This window comes from Terrapene carolina, unplaced genomic scaffold, assembly GCF_002925995.2.
Source record: "Terrapene carolina triunguis isolate 2854851 unplaced genomic scaffold, T_m_triunguis-2.0 Scaffold234, whole genome shotgun sequence".
NCBI classification, from domain to species: domain Eukaryota; kingdom Metazoa; phylum Chordata; order Testudines; family Emydidae; genus Terrapene; species Terrapene triunguis.
In genome coordinates this window covers 5,301,802-5,323,684 of record NW_020664585.1, presented here as the reverse complement: position 1 = coordinate 5,323,684, position 21,883 = coordinate 5,301,802, and the positions used below count along the sequence as shown (strand labels likewise).

General features: G+C 47.2%; 1 protein-coding gene across 1 annotated transcript; it reads left to right on the top strand.

Moving 5' to 3' along the window:
* Positions 1–1,549: 1,549 nt before the first annotated feature.
* On the top strand, positions 1,550–21,615 carry ALDH2 (aldehyde dehydrogenase 2 family member). Its single transcript, XM_024196242.3, has 13 exons — positions 1,550–1,751; positions 7,081–7,185; positions 9,991–10,131; positions 11,167–11,246; positions 12,603–12,714; positions 14,177–14,305; positions 14,902–15,015; positions 16,246–16,348; positions 17,139–17,323; positions 17,710–17,874; positions 18,719–18,876; positions 19,837–19,951; positions 20,901–21,615. Exons 1-13 carry the CDS (start codon positions 1,593–1,595, stop codon positions 20,931–20,933), a joined length of 1,599 nt encoding a protein of 532 aa, XP_024052010.1. The 5' UTR covers positions 1,550–1,592; the 3' UTR covers positions 20,934–21,615.
* Positions 21,616–21,883: the final 268 nt, after the last annotated feature.

The following is a 21,883-nucleotide window of genomic DNA, read 5'->3' as shown; positions in this document are numbered from 1 at the left end:
TGTGTGAATTTAGTGCTGCTGAGAGAGACGTTCTGAATCCTCAGGGAAAGGGAACGGAGAAAGCCCCCCAACAGGCCCTGGCTAAGAGGAACAAAGAATCCCAGCCCCCCACAAAAGATGCCAGCCTGACACCACCTCTTGCTGCATTTACAAAAGCAGCAGGATGGCACCATATGCTGGATAGGCAAAGCACACAGACAGTGCCTTCCCAGATCTCAGTCTCTGAACACGTACCTCCACCTCCACTGATCAGCAGATAAGGGAAACTTGCAGAACAGCACTCAGGAGCTTCTGCCATTAACTCGGGACTCGATGCTGTAGTGCAGCCATCCGAATAATCTGGTGCACAGACCTGTGTAACCTGCCCCGTTCTGTCCAGGACGCACACAAAGCAGCTCAGCATGTGCTTCCCATAGCTAAGGGGGAGCTCAGGTTTGACTAGCGCATGCTGAAATCAGGGCGCAGTGGCATGGGGCTTGGCTTAAACCTGCAGGCTTTGAAGAGTACGTCTATGCAGTTTAGAACGAGCTTCCCAGTCCGTGCTCCACAGCGCTGGGGTAGCGGGGCTCAGCCAGTGCTCCAAAAGTAGCTGTGTAGACAGTGCTTTGAAGTTGAGGCTTGGGCTAGGAAGCCTGGGCAGGGGCTTCAGGAGTGGAGCTGTTCGGCCTGGGCAGACCCCTGGGCCTGGATCCTTGTTGCAGTCAATAGGGCTCAGGGGAGGGGTTGAGTCCATCCGTGTGGCACAACTAGCAGGATCAGGTCCTACATATTAATATCGTGCAAGAGACGCACATGAGGAAGGATGGTCCAGTGGGTAGGGCACTAGCCTGAGACTTGGGAGATGTAGGTTAAATTCCCTGCTCCACCCCAGCCTCCCTGTGTGACCTTGGGCAAACCAGGCAGTTGGCCTCTCTGTGCCTCAGTTTCCCCATCTGTAGGACAGTAAGAGCACTGCCCTACTCAGAAGGGTGTTAACACGTTCAAGGATGTGCGGTGCCCAGGTGCTATAGTGATGAGGGGACCATACAAGTAAGTAATATAGAGACAGACACGGACCGTAAGGGGATGCATGAGATGAAGCCCTGGTTCCTGCCACAGCCCCCTGGACTTAGGGGGTCCAGATGTCCTGATTTTATAGGGGCAGCAGTCCCAATATTCAGGGCTTTGTCTTCCATAGGCGCCTAATTCCCCCAGGATTTTTCACACTTGCTCTCTGGTCCCCTAGTACGTGGACGGTGCCCGCCTGGCAAACCTGGCACCGACCTGCCTGGGTCAGACAGACCCTCCGCGGGGGGATGAGCGGAGGCGACGCGTCCAAAGCGCTTGGACGGGCAGCAGCCCCCTTAGCCCCGCGCTAGCCTGCGGGCCAGCAGAGGCGAGCCCAGCCGGGGCCGTTCGCCCTTAGCCAGGCGAGCTTGGCGCTGCTGCAGCTGAAGCGGGGCCGGGGAGCGGCAGGACGGAGCTCGCCAGGCCCTAGCGACCGCTACCGAGCCGGTCCAGCCAGCTCCCCGCGCCCACGTGCTCCGGGGCCCGGACCCGCCCCCGGGCCGCTCAGCCGCGCCCCCCCCGTGGCTGTCTCCGCGGCTCGCCCCATGGCCCTGCGTCTCCCCAGTGCCACGATGCTGCGTGCGGCCGCGCTGGGCTCCCGGCTGTGGGGCCGGGCGGCTCCGGTCCAGCTCGGCCGCCCCTTCTCGGCCGCGGCCCCCGCGATCCCCGCCCCCAACCCCCGCCCGGAGATCGCCTACAACAAGGTAGCGAGCGAGCGAGCGGGCGGGTTGGGGGGTTCGAGTCCCGGCCCGCGGGCGCGGCAGCCCGGCGCAGGGGGTGGCTGCGGGGCCCGGCTTCTCTGCAGCCCACGGGGCTGTGACCGACCCTCCCTCCGGCTCTCGGCCTGGGCGGCTTGTGAGCGGCCGGACGGGAGCCCTGCGGCCGGGCCGGGCTGGGCTGGGGCTGGGCTGCAGCCAGCGACCCCCCCAGAAGCGAGCTTGGCCCTGGCAGGGCCCCGGGCTCGGGCCCAGGGGGATCCCTGCCCGCTGCTCCCCTTTGCCCTGGGGCGGCTGCTGGGCAATGCCTGGCGAGATCTGAGCTGGCCCCTGCCCTACGGTTCCCTGCCGGAGGTCGGGCTCGGGGCTGGCCGAGCAGCGGGGCCCCGCCGGGAATCGCAGCCTGGGCGGGGGGGGGGCAGTGGCGTTTCCACCCCTCTGGGACAGCCCCATCTCCCACCGGGAGCCTTGGCACCAGCCACCGCCCCTGGAGGCCTCGCTCGTCTCCTTGCAAGCCCGCCCAGGGCCCCCAGCGCTGGGTCTCCTGCTCAAAGCCCAGCCCCTAAAAGAGCATCCAACTGCCTTAAAAGTGGTTGGCCCGCCTTGTGACTTGGGCCTTATGGCAAACCCGATTTACCTCGCTCAGCTGGTAGAGCATCAGGCCTTTAACCTGAGGGTCCAGGGTTCATATCCTTGGTCAGGCGGCGTCCGCCTCTCCAGCTGTGTCACGCACCTACAGCTCAGACAGTTGTCTCTGCAGAATCCTCTATTTGCAGCAGGAAATGGTGTCCTCCAAAGTTGCTAATAAATTGAGTTACTATGTGACCAACCCTCTAATAAAAAGAACCCTCAGCAATGTTCCCTCTTCGCCGTCAGGCTGTCTGTGCGCTCTGCCAGCAATGGACTCGCTGCGTTTTGTCCTGGGCTGCAGCTGCTGCTTTATTGGGGGGGTTGTTTTTAAAGTAAAAACAATGCCATGGTACTGGCCTGGCATTTGCAACCTGCGGCGTGGTGTGCGGAGGGTGGGATGAATGTGCAAGTCCCTAAGTGCTGCCACTTCCCAAAGTGCTGCAAGTAGAGGGTTACATAGCACTTTGCTTGTCTCTGTAACCTGTCCTCCACAAAGGGTTGTGCAAATACCAAGTGCAAAGCAAACTGAAACCTGCCTCCTGTAGCGAAGACAAACTCCAAAATAATCTCTCTTTGCACGGTGCTGGAAAGACTCTGCCCCACAAAACTAGATGACAGCACACAGCACTCTGGATTAACCGCCCTCCAAAACTGCTTATTCTTCATGGATTAATGTTGTTTACCAAGGCATCTGTATTTGGTCACATAAACGGGCACTGCCCAACCTCATTTTAAAAGCTTCCTTACCTGCTTTCTTAACACCTGAGATTGGGTTAAACTACATGAATGCTGAAGTTTGACTTTTTGTTCCATGTAAATGCTACAAGGCAAATATAAATACAGTCCGAATAATACCATCTTCGTTATTGGTGGTGAGCAGGAAGCATTTCAATGCTGTGTCTTTTGTGGCAAGACATTCTTTTAAAAAAACAAAAAGAACCCATCTCAACTGTTCTTAATGCAAGTAATTTAGAGTCTATTGGCCTTCGCAAGCCATGCAGTCAATTCCTGCATCTGGCCAATAAAGCAGGTTGTCCTCCAGTGTGTGTGTGTGTGTCACTGGGTTCTACACTTCTTAGATCAATTGCTGTCACCATTGCAATTGAATAGAGCGAAAACAAGTCGATCCATTGGCTAGGATTTAGCATGCATCCTGGGTATGTTGTTTTGCCTAGACTATCTTCTACTCTTCCTTCACTGTTCTCTCAGGGAATGCTGTTTGGTCCGCTCTAATGATGAAAAATGAAATGTGACGAGACCCTGGACAAATACAGTCTTACAACTGCTGCGTCACTGCTTTTGAGTAACAACTGTATATGAATCAGTTGCTTCTATAGGGGAATTTGCTTGCTTTCGCTTATTGTGCAACATCACTCTGATAAAAGTGCTGTGGACTTTGCACTGAGACTTTGCTTTGGGTGCCTGCGTTTGGCTTCTGAAAGACCTCTCATCTCAGTTAATGTGACAGCTATGCTAGCGTTGAGTATTTCATGCAAACTATATCCCATGTCGCTCTGACAAAGCTACAGTAACAGCAGAGAGAAACTGGACTTATTTTTGTCCTTTTAAAAAAACGTTTACAGCTCCTCAGCTCAGGGACTGTCTGGAAAAATCTTGCCCTAGTGGTGGGGAGATTGTGCGAAGGGACAGCAGTAGCCATTGCTAACTGAGCAGTGAGGGGGAATCGAGAGACTTCAGTGATGTACACTAGTAAACATCCTGAAACCTTCCTAAATGAAGGCTGTAATTCCTGAATCTGGCAACCTACTGAAGCGCCCAGGTGCCAGTTTGCTTTATAATGTCATTCGGAGTTGCATGAATCTGTCCTCACTGGCTAAATGCAAACGGAGTCTGTGTTTAAGACTGTTTCTTCTCTAGTTCTGATGGGAATCATGGGGGGAGGGGGGGATTTGTATGGAAAAATTGTTTATAAACTAAGGCCTAAATGGCACTGAGTCTGCAGATCAAGATCCAAGGAACCAGCTCTGAAGCGCATTGCAAACTGGCAAGTGTGGGAAATGCAATGGAGCGGGAGGAGTGTTGTATCCTTGCTTAAAACAGCATCAGCTGCCAAACTCTGATGTTAAGCATCTAAACAATCTAGACAGCTGCGACTAGAGCATGTATTGCAGTCACGTGTAAAAAGCCCTGATAAGGAGCGGGGTTCTATTGTGTTACCTGTGTTTATTATACCTCCTGTACGAGCCGCAGGGTGGATTTGATTTAAATCAGGAAGACTCGATTTAATCATGGTTTTCTACACAAAAGCGCAATCTTGGTTGTTATAACCTTAATACATATTCTTCACAACTCAGAGATAGATGTAGGTTTCATTTTTAGAAGGTACACACTATACCTTTTTAAACAGTGATTTATTTTGAAAACTTTTCAGATTAGTTTTACAGCTATATCAGAAAATGAATGATTGTTTGGTTATGTCATTTACCAAAGGTAATTGAAGCAGATAGTTCACTTCCCAATGACTTCATAAATATCTCCAATTCAACAGGTTAATCATTTAATATTTGGCGGATTTTCTTGCCATGCTGTATCAGGAGGAGAACATCACCAGACAGACATTTAAATTGTTTTATTTAACTAAAACAACAATGTTATGGAGTCTGGATTTTTTTTCTTCAACAGCAAACATATAATATTTTAACAAAACAAGCATATGTCCCTCGCTTCTCACATTTATCTCCAGACTTCTTCTTGTCCAGATCTATTCCGCCCCCAACAATCTTCTATTCATTCAACTTCTTGAAACTTTGCACTTTTAGAGAGAGGTAAGGGATTGACTCTGTGTACACAAATTTGCAGAGGGACAATAGAGTTTAGGTCTGTTATTTCTCATCTCTATTATTTATTTATTTATTTAAAAATGTTTGCTGTTAACAAGTATGTTACCTCTGGAGACACAAATCCACAGTTTGAGAACTGCAAAACTAAGCATCTCTGATGGTATCTTCTAGACTGAGCACTGAGTCCCATTGGGTGGATAGAAAGATTAACCTAAATAATCTATACAGAAGCCTGTGGAACCCCATAAAATTGGGTCCCTAATCCATGAACTATTGGAACTCATTTACAAAACTTTTCTTAAATATTACATGAATATATTGTCTCATACTATAGAATTAGAATTTATAATCCCTATTCCATGATGAGATATCTTTGAGCTATAATGTATCTTAATTAAAACTATCTTTAGATAGGTTTTTTCCCTCAAAAAGCATTTTATCAAAAAAATCCGATTTAAATTTAAAAAAAAAATCCGATTTTTTATTTTATTTGATTTTTATCCACCCTGACGAGCAGAGAAGACACAGTTCTTGCCCTCTGAAGCTTAGTCTAATTTGAGACAAGATAGAACAAGTGAGTGTGGCAAACAGGAGGGTGAAGGAGTTGTCTCTTGCTTGTTACACAACATACATAATACGAAGAACCCACATGGGCAAGCGAGGTCCAAATATCCGCGTCTACTCACTGGACGCAATGTGCAAGCTACGTGTAAACGCTGCAGCTCTGGCAGAGGGCTGGTGGTTTCTGAAAAACTGCGGGCGCACTCCCTATTGAAAGGGATACGGCCCTATTCCTATACAGTACGCAGGGCAAGAGTAAGATCATGCCGTTGAATAGGTAGCTGTTGCAAAACTTGGTAGCTGCGTTTTGGACTGGAGGGGTTGATCTGAATGTCACAGTGGCCAGGATGGAGGAGGAGACACACAACCTAAGGCGCTGCCTTGTGTATACCTTGGAGCCCTAGCCTGGGCGTAGAATTGTAGGACTGGAAGGCACACAAATAAGCACAACAGGGTCAATAAGGGCATATTTTGTTGTCTTTCCTGGTGCCTTGTGTCTTGCTCTGTTTGTCGCCTGCCCCACTCTGCCCCTATTTACTCTAGTTTCACAAAATATTTAGCACTGGGGGGAGGGAAGGAAGATGCCCTTTGTCAATAAGCAGAAGGTCTTTCCGGTGGGTGCTGTTCCCTCTGCTCGCTAGCTTGTCTGGGCAGGAGGCGTGGCTAAGCATGCCCTGGGGTCTCTGGCAGAGGTGGCTGGGTGAGGTCTGTCCATTGATCTAGTCTAGATACCACACTCATTGTTCTGGTATCCAGGGACCTGGAGGGGTTCTCTGCCTCACTCCCAAAGGGATATGTGTGGGCTGGGATGTCTACAAAATGGGACAGTTGCACAAATGGCTACCCTGCCACGGCAGAGTCTAGCACAGGGAGTCTGTTGTTATGGGGTCCCAGTGGCTGCAGCTGTGTCTCTTGTGGATCATGCACTGGTCAGTTATCTCCCTAGAATGAGGGGTTTTGATGCTGTCCTGACTCAACGCTTGACTATGGATTCCTCCCTTCCCGTGCAATTTTGCCTGATCCAAAATGCTGTGAGATTAGCTGTGTACGGCTTAATGACTGCTCCTCAGAAACCTTCTGCACGTGGCACATGTCTGAGGGGTTTTCTTTTTAAAAGCCCTGGCGGGAAGTAGCTTTTCTATGACTCTCTAGTGTTTTGCATGTTACAAATTATGTGCAGAGCCACACAAATTTCATTTGAACTGCTTAAGGTGCAGAGCTGTGCTTCCAGCTTCCTGTTAAGCCCAGCATCAAACAATAGAGCTTCCAGATTAGATGACTCTCGGGCCTGAATACTTAAGTCTCTCTCTTTTTTTGAATTACAGATTTTCATAAACAATGAATGGCATGATGCAGTCAGCAAGAAAACCTTCCCTTCTGTCAACCCAGCAACGGGGGAAGTTATCTGCCAGGTTGCTGAGGGAGACAAGGTAACCGCTGTCCTTATAAGATCTCAGAGACTGATAGGTATTGACTTGCAAAATCATGGCATAAAAAGAGATCATGTACATGTCTCTTTATAACCCCTGTCCAGAAACATGTTTGCTCTCTATCCTTTATCCTGCAAGTGCCTGAACTCCATGTTATGGGAAACTGCTACATTTACTGTATATAAAGAAGTGTCAGTGTTGCTTTCCTATCTAGCTTTGCTCTGCTCCTAATCAAAGGCAGGAAGCCAAACAGGCAGTGAGGATACTTAGCTGTTTATCCAATGCTTACTTCTTATGCCTTACTAGCTGTGTTCTTCAAGTTCAGGATGTAGGTTTGGTCCCCATGGCTTTTTTTTTTTTTTAAGAAGCTGGTTTCTGAGAAGTCTGTGGAAATTGGCTACAGCAGTATACACCAAAACTATCTGAAGATGAAGAGATTTCTCAAGGGGGTCTTACTTTTTTTGACTTGTAAGGAATGAGTCGCCACCTTAAGGAAAATGCAAAGCCAGGTGGTCACTAATTCTAGTTTGCCCGAATCCCAGTTCTTACATGTCATTACATGACTCCATTTTGGGCAGTGCTAGCCCGTTGGGGGACCTAAGGAGGAATATTTTTGGGGTCCACCCACACAACACATACTAATAATAAATAGAGCCCTAAGCACTTGCTTAGTCTGCTTATGCCTAGTGCCAGATCTGATTGTGGGTTTTGCTTGTTTCCCTCCTCCCCACTGCTGTTCCGGTTACACTTTGAGGAAGGGGTAGTGTAAGGGACATTGACACTGTCCTCAAGGTGCAGTTTAGCTACTGATCATCTATCCCAGAAAGATGGCTGTTTCCCCCCATTTTGAACCTTGGGAGACTGCGGCAGAAAGATGAAGTAACTCAAGGCCACCAATAGGTAAGCATCGGCGCCTGGATTAGAACTGCGGAGGGGTGGTGAAGAACAGGCTGAGCTCCCAATGTTGGGATCAGTCTTTGCAGAATGTTCCTGCCCCAGGAAAGGACAGAAGCCAGCATTGGCGGGTGCCAGAGGGCTGTGAACGTGACCTAGGTGCTGTAAAACAGGACTGGAGGCTTGGAGGGGTTCCAGTGAAATGGAAGGGATGGTTGTTTTATCAGCAGAACAAAAGGGACCTGATCATGCTGAGCGCCTCGTATTGCAGTAGTGCCTAAGGACCCTGATGTACTATGTGCTCCACATACGCATACGGGAACAGAAACTCTTCCAAAGAGCTTATAGTCCAGAAAGACACGAGAAGAATTCTCTCGATTTTTACAAGCGGGGAATCGAGGCACAGACAGATGAAGTGACTCACCCAAGGTTGCTTGGAATCCAGGCAGTGCCAAGGATTGAACTCAGATCTCCTGAGTCCCTATTCAGTGCCTTAACTACAAGGCCAACCTTCCTCTCTCAACTGGTTGATTTATGCTGTTGTCGGAGGAGGGGGAGGAAATCACTCGGATTTCTGCATGCCCTGGTAATCAGCTTCATACGCCAAAAATGGGAACTGACTAGAAACAATAAACACCATAAAATAGAGAGATACTGGATTCTAAATTGAATCAGCCATGCTAAACCTAAACAAATCCAACTAGAGACTTCAGAAGTCACACCCCCCCGCCATTGTCCTGTGTCGCCAGAGGATCTAAAGTAAATATTAGCTCAGCAGATACTGCCGCTGAAATATACCTTGTGCAAACATGCTTGGCTTTACCCAGGATAGTCGCCTTTATGTGGTGATGTTTGCTCAGCCCTATACACCCATTCTTTTCAAATATAATTTCATAACGTTATCTCTGGATGTAGCATGCAGTGCCGGGCAGGCTACAGCTGGGTTGACAAACAGTGACTCTGCAAAACGCACACAAGCGGGAATCAGCCTGCAGAGGCTCGGCTGACAGCAGGGCTGGGTTTTCCGTGTATGAAAGATGCCACCTGATCTTATCAAGGAGATAACAGGAGCTCTCTGGTGTCACTTGGATGGATGTTCTGTTCCCTCCCACAATCCAGCGACCTTCTTAGCCAGTGGCTGGCAGCTGTATTTTGAAGGGGGAGGGTTTCTTTTACTTGCATGAAGTTCATGAATAAATCATTGGCTTTGACTTATCCACTGTAACGCCAGTGTTTGGCAGTGCTGATGTGGGATTATCCAGCTCCTGAGGATGGGACTTTTGCAGCCTCTCCACCACTCCCTTCAACTGAGCCAAAGGGGGGGAAATCAGAACAGGCTGGCACCTACGATCCTGTCGTCCGAGACATTGACGTAGGAGACCGTCTCTCCTTCCGGCGAGGGCAAAGGTGGCCAGACTGCATGGCTGCTGGCTCCTGAGTGTCCGCCCTTCCACCAACGAGGCCTTGCCCAGCATCTCTCTGCATTAGGGCAGAGGACAGATCCCATTTTCCTGTCTAACATACGTATGTGATGAGACACACAAGGTTTTGTCCCCCTGCCTATGCCATGACTCAGAGTACAGCGCTGCTACACACAGTACTCAGGCTCCCACCGCCCTGGGAGACAGGTCAGTATTAACCCCAAGGCAAACAGCAGGGGACTAACCTGGCACAGGGACCTAGTGTAGAAACTAGGTGTACAGTTTAGAGAATGCGCCGGGGACCCAGAAAGTCCTGACTCCTAGCGCAGGCTGCATTTCAGCTTCCTCCGTCTTTCTCCTGGGCCACTTCTCGCCAGCCTCTCTAATTTCTTTTTCCCACTGAGTGCGGCCTCTTCCATACAACCTCAGATTAGGCGGTGGGGGAGGAGAGCACTGTCCACTCAGCCTCTCTGTCTGGTTTCCTCCTCAGGCGGATGTGGACAAGGCCGTGCAGGCGGCCAAGGCAGCCTTCCAGCTGGGCTCGCCTTGGAGACGGATGGACGCCTCTCACCGGGGGAAGCTGCTGTACCGCCTCGCTGACCTGATTGAGAGAGATCGGGCTTACCTGGCCGTGCGTATCGTGCTCCCTGGATGTACTGTCTGTCCTCCCCGGGGTGGTGCAGTCTAGTAAAGCTGTCTGCTGGGCACTGCCGGTCTGGTTCAGCTGGGTATGGGAAGGATTCTGGCAGTGCCGCCAGAGGTGGATACGGCCGTCTCAGGGGAGGGGCTGGCTGTTGCAGCTCATGCACTAATGGCAGCTCTGTGGGGTACGAAGGGTAAACAAGCCACTCATCATGTCCGGCAACCCATTCCTGCAGTCAGAGCAAAGGAAGGACCCGACTGCTTGTTCCTATCTGCAGCGGCTCCGGCCCAGGCTTGGAACCCTCTGAACTGGCAGGCGCCAGAGGCTCTTTCTCCACCTGGACTGAGTGCTCCGAGCATGCAGCAGGTGTGACCTCTGCTAGAAGGGCCTTGCAGCCTCTCGGCCAGTCCTGCTCTTGCACTGCTCTGAATCTTGCACTGTCAAAGACGAGGGAGCTAGCCTGATTTTACTGAGAGCAGACTTTCATCCCAAGAGTCTCACTGACTGAAGCCTCGCGGCACACTGCTGAAACAAACCCATCTAGCCCAGCCAAGGGCCTGCAGCCTCATTGCTTCCCCTACCGCTCATAGGCACGATGATAGTGATCACGACTGCACCGCTCTGTCTCATTAGTGGGGAAAGGAATAACTGACTGTCCAGGCTCTACCTTCGGCTGTCTTTTGGGGTGTCTGATGGTCTGACAGCTCCGTGTGCTGCAGCAGGGGGTGATCCAGCTCAGGTCTTCAGCCTGGAGTTTGGAATAGCTGTGGGGTCAGTATACTCTGCCCTAGGAGAGGGGAGAAGAGGACCTTGGATCAGTCCCTTCTACCCTTCAAAAGAGCCATAACCCATGCAAGGAAGGAGAGGGAGGGAGTCTTCGCAGTGTTGGGCATTTGGGGCTAGGTAGGAAGAGCTAAATGCAGAACCTGTCAAAGAGCAAACCCAGAGTCAGGCTCACCTTGGGCTGTGGCTGGGAGTCAGGGCTGGGACTATTCAAATAGGAGTTTGTAACTCTCTTTGTAGGAGCTGGAAACTCTGGATAATGGCAAACCGTACTCCATCGCCTACTTAGTGGATCTGGACATGGTAACCAAATGTATCAGGTAGGAGTTTGTTTTCTTCATGCAACGACGAGAGCAAGTCCATGTGAAGTGCTATGAAGTCTGGCATTCAGCTGATCTGTGGTAGCTGGAGATCTGCAAATGTTGCTGTGTGGTGGGAATTCCTGTCTGGGTGCTGCTGTAATTTGAGCATGCTAGCTGGTTAGACTTGATCTGACCTGATGGCATCCTGTGTCCCGTCCTGTTGGCCTGAGGCAGGGTGAAATGCACCCCAAGCCAGTGACTCTCACTTTTAATCAGTTCAGCCAGGTTAATGCAGTCAGCTGCTTCCTCAGTATGGCCCTGGAATGCGCATCTCCAAATCCTGCCTTCCTAAAGCCACATACCAACCCTGAAAGATGCTATTGGCAAATCTGAGACCTCTGAACTTGTTAAACGCATCATAAAGAGTAATGGGCCGCTGCGAGTCCTGGCTGGACCCAAACAATCTGTTTCTGCTGTTTGTATTCAACTTGCTGTCTATAAAGCAAGGAAAATACCAACCTGTGAGTCTGGCGTCTGAAGACGTGCCAGTGTTCAGGTGCTGGCTAGAGGCTGGGTGGAGGCTTCCTGTGATGAGTATTTTACACTGGCAGAATCCTGTCCTTGGGGCTTGTCCAGTTTTGAGCTGAACTTAGCTCAGTGGCATAGCTCAGCGGAATGCATGTTGCTAAAAGTAGCCTTGCCAGATGCTCATGAAATCATTAGCCGAGGAACACACAACCTGCTCTGCCACGTGATAAGGAACCAAGTGATAAGGAACCAAGGAATGTCAGTGATATTTTACTTGCCTATCGAAAAAAACCATGCTGGACTAATGGGTTTACATAGTCACCTAGGTGGGCATGCCCACTCTGGGAGCTAAATAAGGCCTGTACCCTGTGAAGCTTGCAGTGAGTACTGAGCTTAGACTGCTTTGAAGGGGCTCTCACTCAACCCTAATGCGCCGTATATTTAAAAAAAAAAAAAGAAAAAAAAAGATTTCAGGTAACCTGAGGCTCTTAGCGATGTTGTGGCATTCCATTCAGGTCCCTTTTAAAATCAGTGTTTGAGGAACATTCTTCTTTGAGTTGTGGTCCCTATGTGTATGCCAAATATGGGTGCGCATGCGCGCCATGTGCTGGAGCCAGGAGATTTTTTTGTAGCAGAGTCTGTTGACCCACATGTGCGTCATGCGTCAACTCGTGTCTCAGGCACGGTTATATTAGGTCATGCGGGGCGACGCCTCTGTAGTTCCCTCTTACTGCCACAGGGTCAGAGTCTGAATCCCTGCCTGAGATGTCAAAAAAAAGTTCACTCTTATTCCTAAGTGGGAAACTTGTTGTCCTAAATCAATGACTAAAACAATGTGATTGTCAGGTACTACGCTGGCTGGGCTGACAAATGTCATGGAAAAACCATTCCCCTAGATGGAGACTTCTTCAGTTACACAAGACATGAGCCAGTAGGGGTCTGTGGACAGATCATCCCGGTAAGTAAAATGTATCATGGGCCTACAGAAATGTACCTTGGCTTAGAGAGTAACATTAAAATGCAAGTTTCTGGCCTCTGCTAGGCATGATTTCCCTTTAATACTGAGGGAAATTACGCTTAGTAGCCCTTTACGTTGCTCTGGCAGTGATGAAGCAGACTTGATGTAATTGTCAATCCAGCTGTGAATGACAGAATTCGAACCCTCTTTACTGCAAGTACCTCATTTACACTTATAGCTCAGATCTGATGCAACTTCATTTGTATCTAGTCTTATTTCTATGAATTGCTGTGGACATAATAGTGTGTAACTATTACCTTGCTAGAGATCAGACATGGTTGTGATGCACTGTGCTTGTGTGTCTACTAATGAGCAAGAATTGGATGTAAACCTTTAATTCTGGAATCTTAACCTGTTAGCGAGTTTAGCATGAACTTTTTCATAAGCAAGCTCTTGCAGACACTCCACTATCAGTGTTTCAAACCAACTCATGGGCGATTAGAAGAGGCCTGGTTTCCAACAGTTAAGATTACAACTTTCAAGTTAGACGTAACTTTTGTAAATAGACATCCCCCAAAATACGTCACTTATTTAAAAATAGCATATCTTGAGAGGCAGAGACCCAGCTCTTCACTCTTTCTACTAGTCTCCTCTGTTTATGTTTCTAACTATTTGATAGTCTCCAGAAGTGAGTGAACAGCTCTCCTGTTCAGTCAACTCTAGCTATGGGAATTGAACTTAATCTTCTACTTCCTGGCCCCCATCAGATGAGCCGTGCAGGTACTTGCACTTAATGCTGCACCCATGTCTAGTATATCCCAGGAAGGACGGCCTTGAGGTTTCTGCACTTGACTGGGATGTGGAGTTTTGGGTTCGGTTCTTAGCTCTGCTACAGACAGTGTGACCTGGGACAACTTGCTTAATCTCTGTGGCTCCATTCCACATCTGTAACATGGGAATAATACTCTTCTACCTCACTGGGGTGTTGAGACTAAACTCATCCATTTTTGAGATGCTTGGATCCTGAGATGGGGTGTGTGATTACATATTAATAAGTAATGAAATGAATAAAAACTTCTAAGAGACAAGGCCAGAGGTCAGGCCCATAATGTAGAATCATTTAAGTAAGTTTTCAGGAAGTTGTTTTAAGTGTCAATGAAAAGGCTTTAACTTTTTTTGTATCAAAACTTAAACTTCTGCAGTCCCCTCTTACCAGCGCATGAACCAAGGGCAGGGATAGCGAAAGGAACCACAAATTTATAATCCAGGGTGTTAGTAAGGCAGGGATGGAAAGGAAGACAAATACAGGGGTGGATCCACAGCTGGTGAAAGTGACTTCAGTGGAGATGAGCCAACTACAGAAGCTGGGGATCTGTCAGACCCTTATTCATCTCTCCAATGAATTCAAATGGAGAGTCAATATTTTCAAATGTAGTCAAGAAGGTTTCCTTGTGTCTTGCAGTGGAATTTCCCACTTCTGATGCAGGCGTGGAAAATCGGGCCCGCCTTGGCCACTGGGAATGTGGTTGTGATGAAAGTGGCTGAGCAAACACCCCTGACAGCTCTTTATGTGGCCAGTCTGATCAAAGAGGTGAGAGAAAAAGCTGGTTCTGACTCAACCTTCCACTTATACTTCCGTCTGTGGTTGTGCAATGTGCTATGACCCACACAGCAACACAAAGAGTGGGTTACAGGAACCTATATGAGGCAGGGGCCATGGTGGTGGAGGAACAGCCAGAGCAAAAAGTTGCCATGGCCGAAGAGGAAAGACGTGTTTTGGGTTTTTTAAACAAATTCCAGCACCTAGACTAACCAGATGTCATTTCTGTCCCTGCCCTTCTCCCCGGCAGATACAGGAGATGCTGCTTTAGAATTGGGATGGAGTTTTCAATGGACTTCAGTGGGCTAACTAACCAAAACAAACTTAAATGAATGCTGTCCCTTTAAGTTAGCCAGGGGTCAACTAAACTGGCAATCTGGCTTTAAGCTACTAGAGGCAGGTGTCTGTGGTCTAGCAAAGTCCTTAAAAAGCTGCAGCCTGGAGGATGTGAGTGAAGTGGAGAGGAGCTCTGTTTTTTGAGGGGCAGGGTATTGGAGGTTGGTGTGACTGACAGGGCTACGGATCCTTTTGATTTGTAAAGGGAATAATAAAGTAACATCAGTTTTCTTTGGCTGGTGAACTTACAGGCTGGATTCCCACCAGGGGTGGTTAATATTGTTCCCGGCTATGGGCCCACTGCAGGGGCTGCCATTGCGTCCCACATGGAAGTAGATAAAGTGGCCTTCACTGGCTCCACTGAGGTAAGACGCGGCATGTCTGCATCTCTGTCAACAGTCTCGTGTAGGTGTAAAATTTATGTTCTGTATCAAACACTAAAAAACTGTTTTGCCTTAGTTTTAAAAACACAGCTGTCTTTAAGCACCATGAGTGATCTGTAACCAAACTAAGCCTTACTCTGTTCAGATGGTCTTTTTGGAATGGTTCTTCTTAAAGAAGTTTGCCTTTGGGCTGCTTCTTTGTAGTTGAAGTTTAATCTCTGTGCAGACTTCAGTGATTCAGCTAAAATGCAGACAATGAAGGGATTATAAGGAAACCGCTGACAGATACCTAACACCAGTAACCCAGCCAGATGACGCAATAAGCTCTAGCAGGTGCTGAAATATCTAGGATGCTGGGAGATATACAGAATTTAAAATCAGTGTGTTGTGTGTCTCTCTAAAATCAAATCCACACAAGCTGTACATCTGTGTCCAGCTCTGCTTGGTCAGAGGTTCTGATGTCTGTCATTACTGTTGATTTTTGTTACCGCCTAGACTTCCTTAATGAAATCAGAGTGGAGTACAACAACATGGCTTCCTTTTCTACTTATAGTGTATGTCCTTGCACTAGCTGCTTGAAAAGCATTAGGACAAAATCAGACCCTTCACTGCAATGCCCGAGAGCATCAGAGTAACACAGAGCAGCTATAAGAGTTGCTTAGTACAGTGGTTCATAAACTTTTTAGTAAGGTGACCCACCAACTGTATTTTGTCTCTCTTTTTTTTTGTGTGTGACCCCCAGGGTCCAAATTTTGTGGGGGAAATCATAGGCCAACATCCTTCGCCACTGCCACCGCCTCCTCCTTGCCCCACCAAGGAGGCTCCGATCTCCCACAGCAGCACCTTCTGTCCTGGCACCACAACCCTAATCCCAGGCCGGAGGGAAGGCCCTAAAGTGGGGGGGGGGGGGCGCGTTTGGTTTGGAGAGTGAGCTGGCCCCGCACTTAACCCCGTGGGGCTGGGCCCAGCTTCTCGCTCTGGGCGTTGTGGTGCACGGGTTGAAGTGCCATTCACTCAGATTTGGCCCAGCCACCCCCTCCATCGTGACAGGAGTTGCTGCTTTGGGGTGAGTGCAGAGCAGTCTTGCTCTCTAACCCCCCACTTCCCAGGGCCTCCACAACCCACATGGAACCTTCCATCCACTAATCATTTGGGAAACCCTAGCTGAGAGGTGTTTATTTCCTAATCTTGATTCTGCTCCTTCCGATACAGGTTGGGCATCTGATCCAGAAGGCTGCAGCAGAGAGTAACCTGAAGAGAGTGACGCTGGAGCTTGGCGGGAAGAGCCCAAATATCATCATGTCTGATGCTGACAGTAAGCACCGGCTCAGTGCAGTGTTTGAATTGTAGCTCTCGGGATGGCTTTTTGCAGCCAGGATTTGGGAAGGGCTGGAAGGTTCTAACAGTGATTCCCACATAAGCTCCTATACGGAGGGACTCTGGATTCCTGTTGACGGCGCCACCTGGCTAGTGTCCTACAGAGTACACGGTGCATCTTGGGAGGAGTATCTTACACACAATGAGGCAGCCAAAATGGTGTATCAGCATTTCCTCACAAAACAATAGAGGGCATGGGTGGGGGAACTAATTTACCCACGAATTACACTTTTCTCTGTTGTTTTCCTGCAGACCTCTCACATCTTTTACTCATTCTTTTGGGTAGTGTTTCCTCCCATTCTTTCCTCCATTAGGTTTTGCTTCACTGCTGTGCCTGCCTCTTTCTAACCTCTTGCATTTTTTCTTAGTTCTCTCTCCTATTTCTCTTCCATGTGGATTTGCGTGTGTGCGTGCACCTCTCACTTGAGCCAAGAAACTGGCATGCTCTGTAAATGGTGGTGGGGGGGAAGGAAATTTTGCTGGATCTGAAACAACTTTTCAGATTTGGTTAATTTCTAATGGACACTGCAGTTTGGGTAGAATTTGATCTAAATAAAGACTTGTTCAGCATGTAGATCCACATTCACACCCTTGCTATAAGAGCAGTAGAACCTTCCATATGAAGTGACTTGAGTGGACGGGAGTTCATAACCCCGACGTTCTTGCTGTTGGCAGGAGGAAGATTCTCCCCTAAGCCATTTGTTGAATTTTTGCCATCTCTTTCCTAGTGGACTGGGCTGTTGAGCAAGCCCACTTTGCCCTATTCTTCAACCAAGGCCAGTGCTGCTGTGCTGGATCCCGGACGTATGTCCAAGAAGATGTCTATCATGAGTTCGTAGAGAGAAGCATTGAGAGAGCCAAGTCCAGGGTGGTTGGAAACCCGTTTGACTCTCAAACTGAACAGGGACCTCAGGTGAGAGCATGAAGCTTCAGTTTTCCTTCTCTTGAGATGCTACTTGATTGTGCATTGAAACCTGACACTGTATCCATGAACCAGTAGGCTAGAAGGTACTTGGCACTCATATGCCTAACTTGCGTTAACTGTTGCCCGTTATCTAAATGAAATGGGGATGAATGAACTGGCTTAGATAATCACTTTGACCTCAAAATACTCCATCTGAAACTATTAGATACAGCAATTTCTGCCCTTGCAGACTGGCTTAGGAATCTGTCTAAATGCAGCATTGTTGTTCTATTAACGCCTTCCTAATTCCATATAAAGAACTGGTGTATATAGACCAATCCTTTTCTCTCTCCATAAGGATCAAACTGACCTATCGCTATTCTTTTTGATCTTAGGTAGATGAAGAGCAGTTTAAGAAGATCCTTGGCTACATCGGCACTGGGAAGCAGGAAGGAGCCAAACTGCTTTGTGGTGGCAATCCTGCTGCAGATAGGGGCTATTTCATCCAGCCGACTATCTTTGGAGATGTGCAGGACAACATGACCATTGCTACAGAGGAGGTCAGAACAACTGATTTGTAAATCTCTCTTTTCTCTTTCTGCCAAGTGTCGTCTTTCTTTTTTGTTTTATCTCTTGATGCTAGGGACTACAAGTAACAGAATTCCATAGATTGTTATCTGAACTCTAACTCTTGCTAGAATCAGAAGAAAAATGGACAAGCCATCATCCAGAAATGTTTTTCATTTAGATTTTTAAGGCTAGAAGGGACCAGTGTGATAATTTAGTCTGACTTCCTGCATAATACAGGCCAGAGAACCTCACCTAGTAGTTTCTGCGTCAAGACTGTAACTTTTGTTGCAGCTATAGGCTAGACCAGGGGTCGGCAACCTTTCAGAAGTGGTGTGCCGAGTCTTCATTTATTCACTTTAATTTAAGGTTTCGCGTGCCAGGAATACATTTTAACGTTTTTAGAAGGTCTCTTTCTGTAAGTCTAAACTATTGTTGTATGTAAAATAAATAAGGTTTTTAAAATGTTTAAGAAGCTTCATTTAAAATTAAATTAAAATGCAGAGCCTCCCGGACTGGTGGCTAGGACCCGGGCAGTGTGAGTGCCACAGAAAATCAGCTCGCGTGCCATAGGTTGCCTACCTAGGGTGACCAGACGTCCCAATAAAATTGGGACTGTCCCGATATTTAGGTGTTTGTCCTGTGTCCCGACCGATGTTTGGTCAGGACGCGATTTGTCCTGATATTTTTTTTTTTCTTCCGCCGGTGGGACTTCCCCCTCCCCCCACCTCCATGTGTCCCAATATTTTCTTCATCCCATCTGGTCACCTTATGCCTACCCCTGGGCTAGACCATGTTTTTTTTTTTTTTATAATATGCTCTGTTTTGATTTCACAGATATTTGGGCCAGTTATGCAGCTCCTGAAGTTCAAAACCATTGAGGAAGTCATTGAGAGAGCAAATAACTCCAAGTATGGTCTGGCAGCAGCAGTCTTCACGAAAGATCTTGACAAAGCAAACTACGTGTCCCAGGCATTGCGGGCTGGAACTGTCTGGTAAGAGTCTTCTACACACAGGATCTCTATTGCCAAATCCTTCCCGAGTTTTTTTTAAAAGCTGTGGCTTTCTCATTCAAGCTGCCTTCTTCATTAAATGTATAAACCGTGTTTTATTACACACCTCGGTGCAGGTACAAAACTAAAAACCAAACCAAATGTCAAAAATCTCAAACACTAATAAAATCCCCAACCTTCCTCTGGCAAAATCTGTGCAAACAGATGAGCCTTGAAGAGTAGACGGAGGTTTGGTGGGTGGGATGGAAGAACCGTATTAGGTCAGAAGATACAAGGGGGGGCGGGACCTTGCCAACTCCCAGCCCTCTACTATTTGAATTTAGAAGCTGTTAGGTATGCAGAGAGGTTTGTGCTGTCTTGGCTGCTGCAGCACAATACAAAAAGAGTGGTGTGGCTAAGGTAGTCAGGGCTTTTAGTTTAAAGGTCAAAACGTCTTGAACTGTGTTGTAGAAACAAACTGGAATCTAGTGAAAATTCTGGAACACCAGCATCTCGCTTTCCCTTCTAGAAATGGCATGGAGTAAGCAGGTAGTCAGTACTTAAAGGTGGCCAGATAGGGGCAGCCTCAATGCTTGGTGTGCTGACAGGAGACCTGAATTGAATACCTGACCCTGTCTTGATGTCTGGGTCAGTGGGGATGAGGTTAGTACTCAACCAGCAGAGGAGTGATCGTTGTACCTTATTTCCACCCCCCGCCCCTCCCCCATACACACACACCCTTCCCGCTTGACTCTCAGATGGATGCTGAATTGTACCTCCTCTGGATCTGCTTGACCAAAAGGGTGGTGTGTGGGAGAGAATCCTTGTAGATGTGGACTACTTGCTGTAACTGAATCTGAGGAAGTGTTCATCTCTTAATCATGGAGACTTTCATGGAAAGTCCTTGGTACTGTAGATGCTCTGGAGCGACAAACTGCTTCTAAGGTTTGATTTCCATTCCAGGATAAACTGTTATGATGTGTTTGGAGCTCAGGCCCCATTTGGTGGGTACAAAGCATCTGGGAATGGGCGAGAGTTGGGGGAATATGGCCTGGAGGCATATACAGAAGTGAAAACTGTGAGTATCAAAGTGTGTGCGCCAGGGGAAAACACTAGAGGTCTGGGCTTTGTACCTTTTGACACAAGCCTGCCAGAAGAATGAAGTTGGCCCTCAGCATTCAGTGTCACAAACTGTCCTCTTTTCATTGATCACTTTACGTTTTAATTCTTGTTGCTCTGAATTTTATGCTTCTAAAATAACAAAACGTGTGGCACTTGCTTAGCATGTTTCATTAGAGAATGCCAGAGCACTTCACAAATGGTAAATAAACTTCACATACCTAGGTGAGGTAGGACAGCTAACCTCTGTCTCAGGTTTCCTCACTTATAAAATGAGGAAGCATGACTTGCTCAAAATCTCAGTGAGGCAATGGTAGAACTGAGGCATCCTGGGTTCTCTTCTAACTTCCAGTTTATTGCCCCACTGAACACTATCTTCAAGAAACCTCTTAGAATCCCCCCGTTTTAAGTGCATTTGATTGTAAAGAATGAGTGGGCTAGTAATGAACTCATTTGGGAAAGGAATTAAGCCTGCATTTCTGAAGAACATGTGCTGCCTAGAAACTTGAATATCAGCCACTTAATAGTTGGAGTGTAGTTTGTTCCTGGAATGGGAGACCTCCAAGCAGTGCAGACTATTTATTTAAGTGCCACTCTTCCATCCAAATCAAGATTGAATCCATGCCTTCGCATGTGTGATATTAGAAGAAAGGAAACTACTAAACTGAAAGTCCAGAAAAGTGAGCTCTGTTAAACTGTAAAATTGTGGTAAAAACCCACCACATGGTGCACTTAAAACTAGAGTATAGAGGATGAGTGAGCCACAGGGAATAATCAGTAACAGGGATGACCTAATGTCTCTTCCAGTTCTAATTTCTGTGGTATTTATACTTGAGCAATGGGATGGGAACAAAGTGAATCTTATAACACTTCAAATCTAGGAAACTAACCCATATTATTCTTTCTAGGTAACAATAAAAGTTCCACAGAAGAACTCTTAAGGAACATGCTAGTTGCTCCATGCATCTGAACCCTTCTATGGAATTGAAGTTTAATGGGATAAGAATGTGGGGATACCTTCTTAAAGCAAGCAAAACCTGAAGTCCATAAGTGCAAAGTACATGTAACTTTTTTTTTTTAATGTTTCTAAAGATTTTTTTTTGTTTAAAGTGCCTGAGGCAATTTCTTGTTCTCTGCTTGCCTGAAACTTCATTTAGCTTTAACTTTTTTTATACCAAACATAATGCTCTGTGCACTAGTGTTACACATATTTGGGTAACCTTGTTTGCATTTGTCTGAAGAAGCTAATGTGCTCTTTTGAAATCATTTGAGTGCTTTATGAAAATACCACTACTAGAGACCACCAATTAATTGCTTATAATTGGCTTGCACTATATATATAAAAAAATTTTTTTTTGGAGGAATAAATCTATTTGCCTGATTTATGAGAGTACTTGCCACTGACATGCATGAGCAGAATTTAGCCCTCTAATTTAGCAGCAGAGATTAGGAAGATACGGTGTTACACAAACTATAGCTACTCTGAATGGATGACTTTTTTGATAATCTGAATTACTCTGAATCTAGGTAAAGTTTAAGCTTTTTCTTTCCTACTCTGTCATCTGTGAAATATCTTCTTGTACTATTTGCCCTTTCATAATAAACATACTGGTGTTTAACCTGCCAGACTATGGGAAAGTTAATCCTATATTTTGGTTGAGTTTAGGGATTGTTATATTCTAAAACTGTTAACCCAAATTAAAGTGCATGCAGAAGCTAATGTTTTCATACACATCAGATACTCAACAAGTACTACCAATTTTGATACTAATTTGAGGAATTATGCCTTGGATAAAGTCTATGAAAAACAAAGCTAACTTCAGAAAAAACACACTCTACCACCTTTAATGTTCAGCTTTAGTTTTGTGCAAAAAAATGCTGAAGAATTCAG

What these genes read in the sequence shown, in the direction of transcription:
- ALDH2 (XM_024196242.3), top strand. Translation starts at nt 1,593, where the DNA reads ATGGCCCTGCGTCTCCCCAGTGCCACGATGCTGCGTGCGGCCGCGCTG. An exon ending in CGGAGATCGCCTACAACAAG is followed by an intron (nt 1,752 to 7,080) that starts GTAGCGAGCGAG and finishes TTTGAATTACAG; the next exon opens with ATTTTCATAAACAATGAATG. An exon ending in TGACCATTGCTACAGAGGAG is followed by an intron (nt 17,875 to 18,718) that starts GTCAGAACAACT and finishes TTGATTTCACAG; the next exon opens with ATATTTGGGCCAGTTATGCA.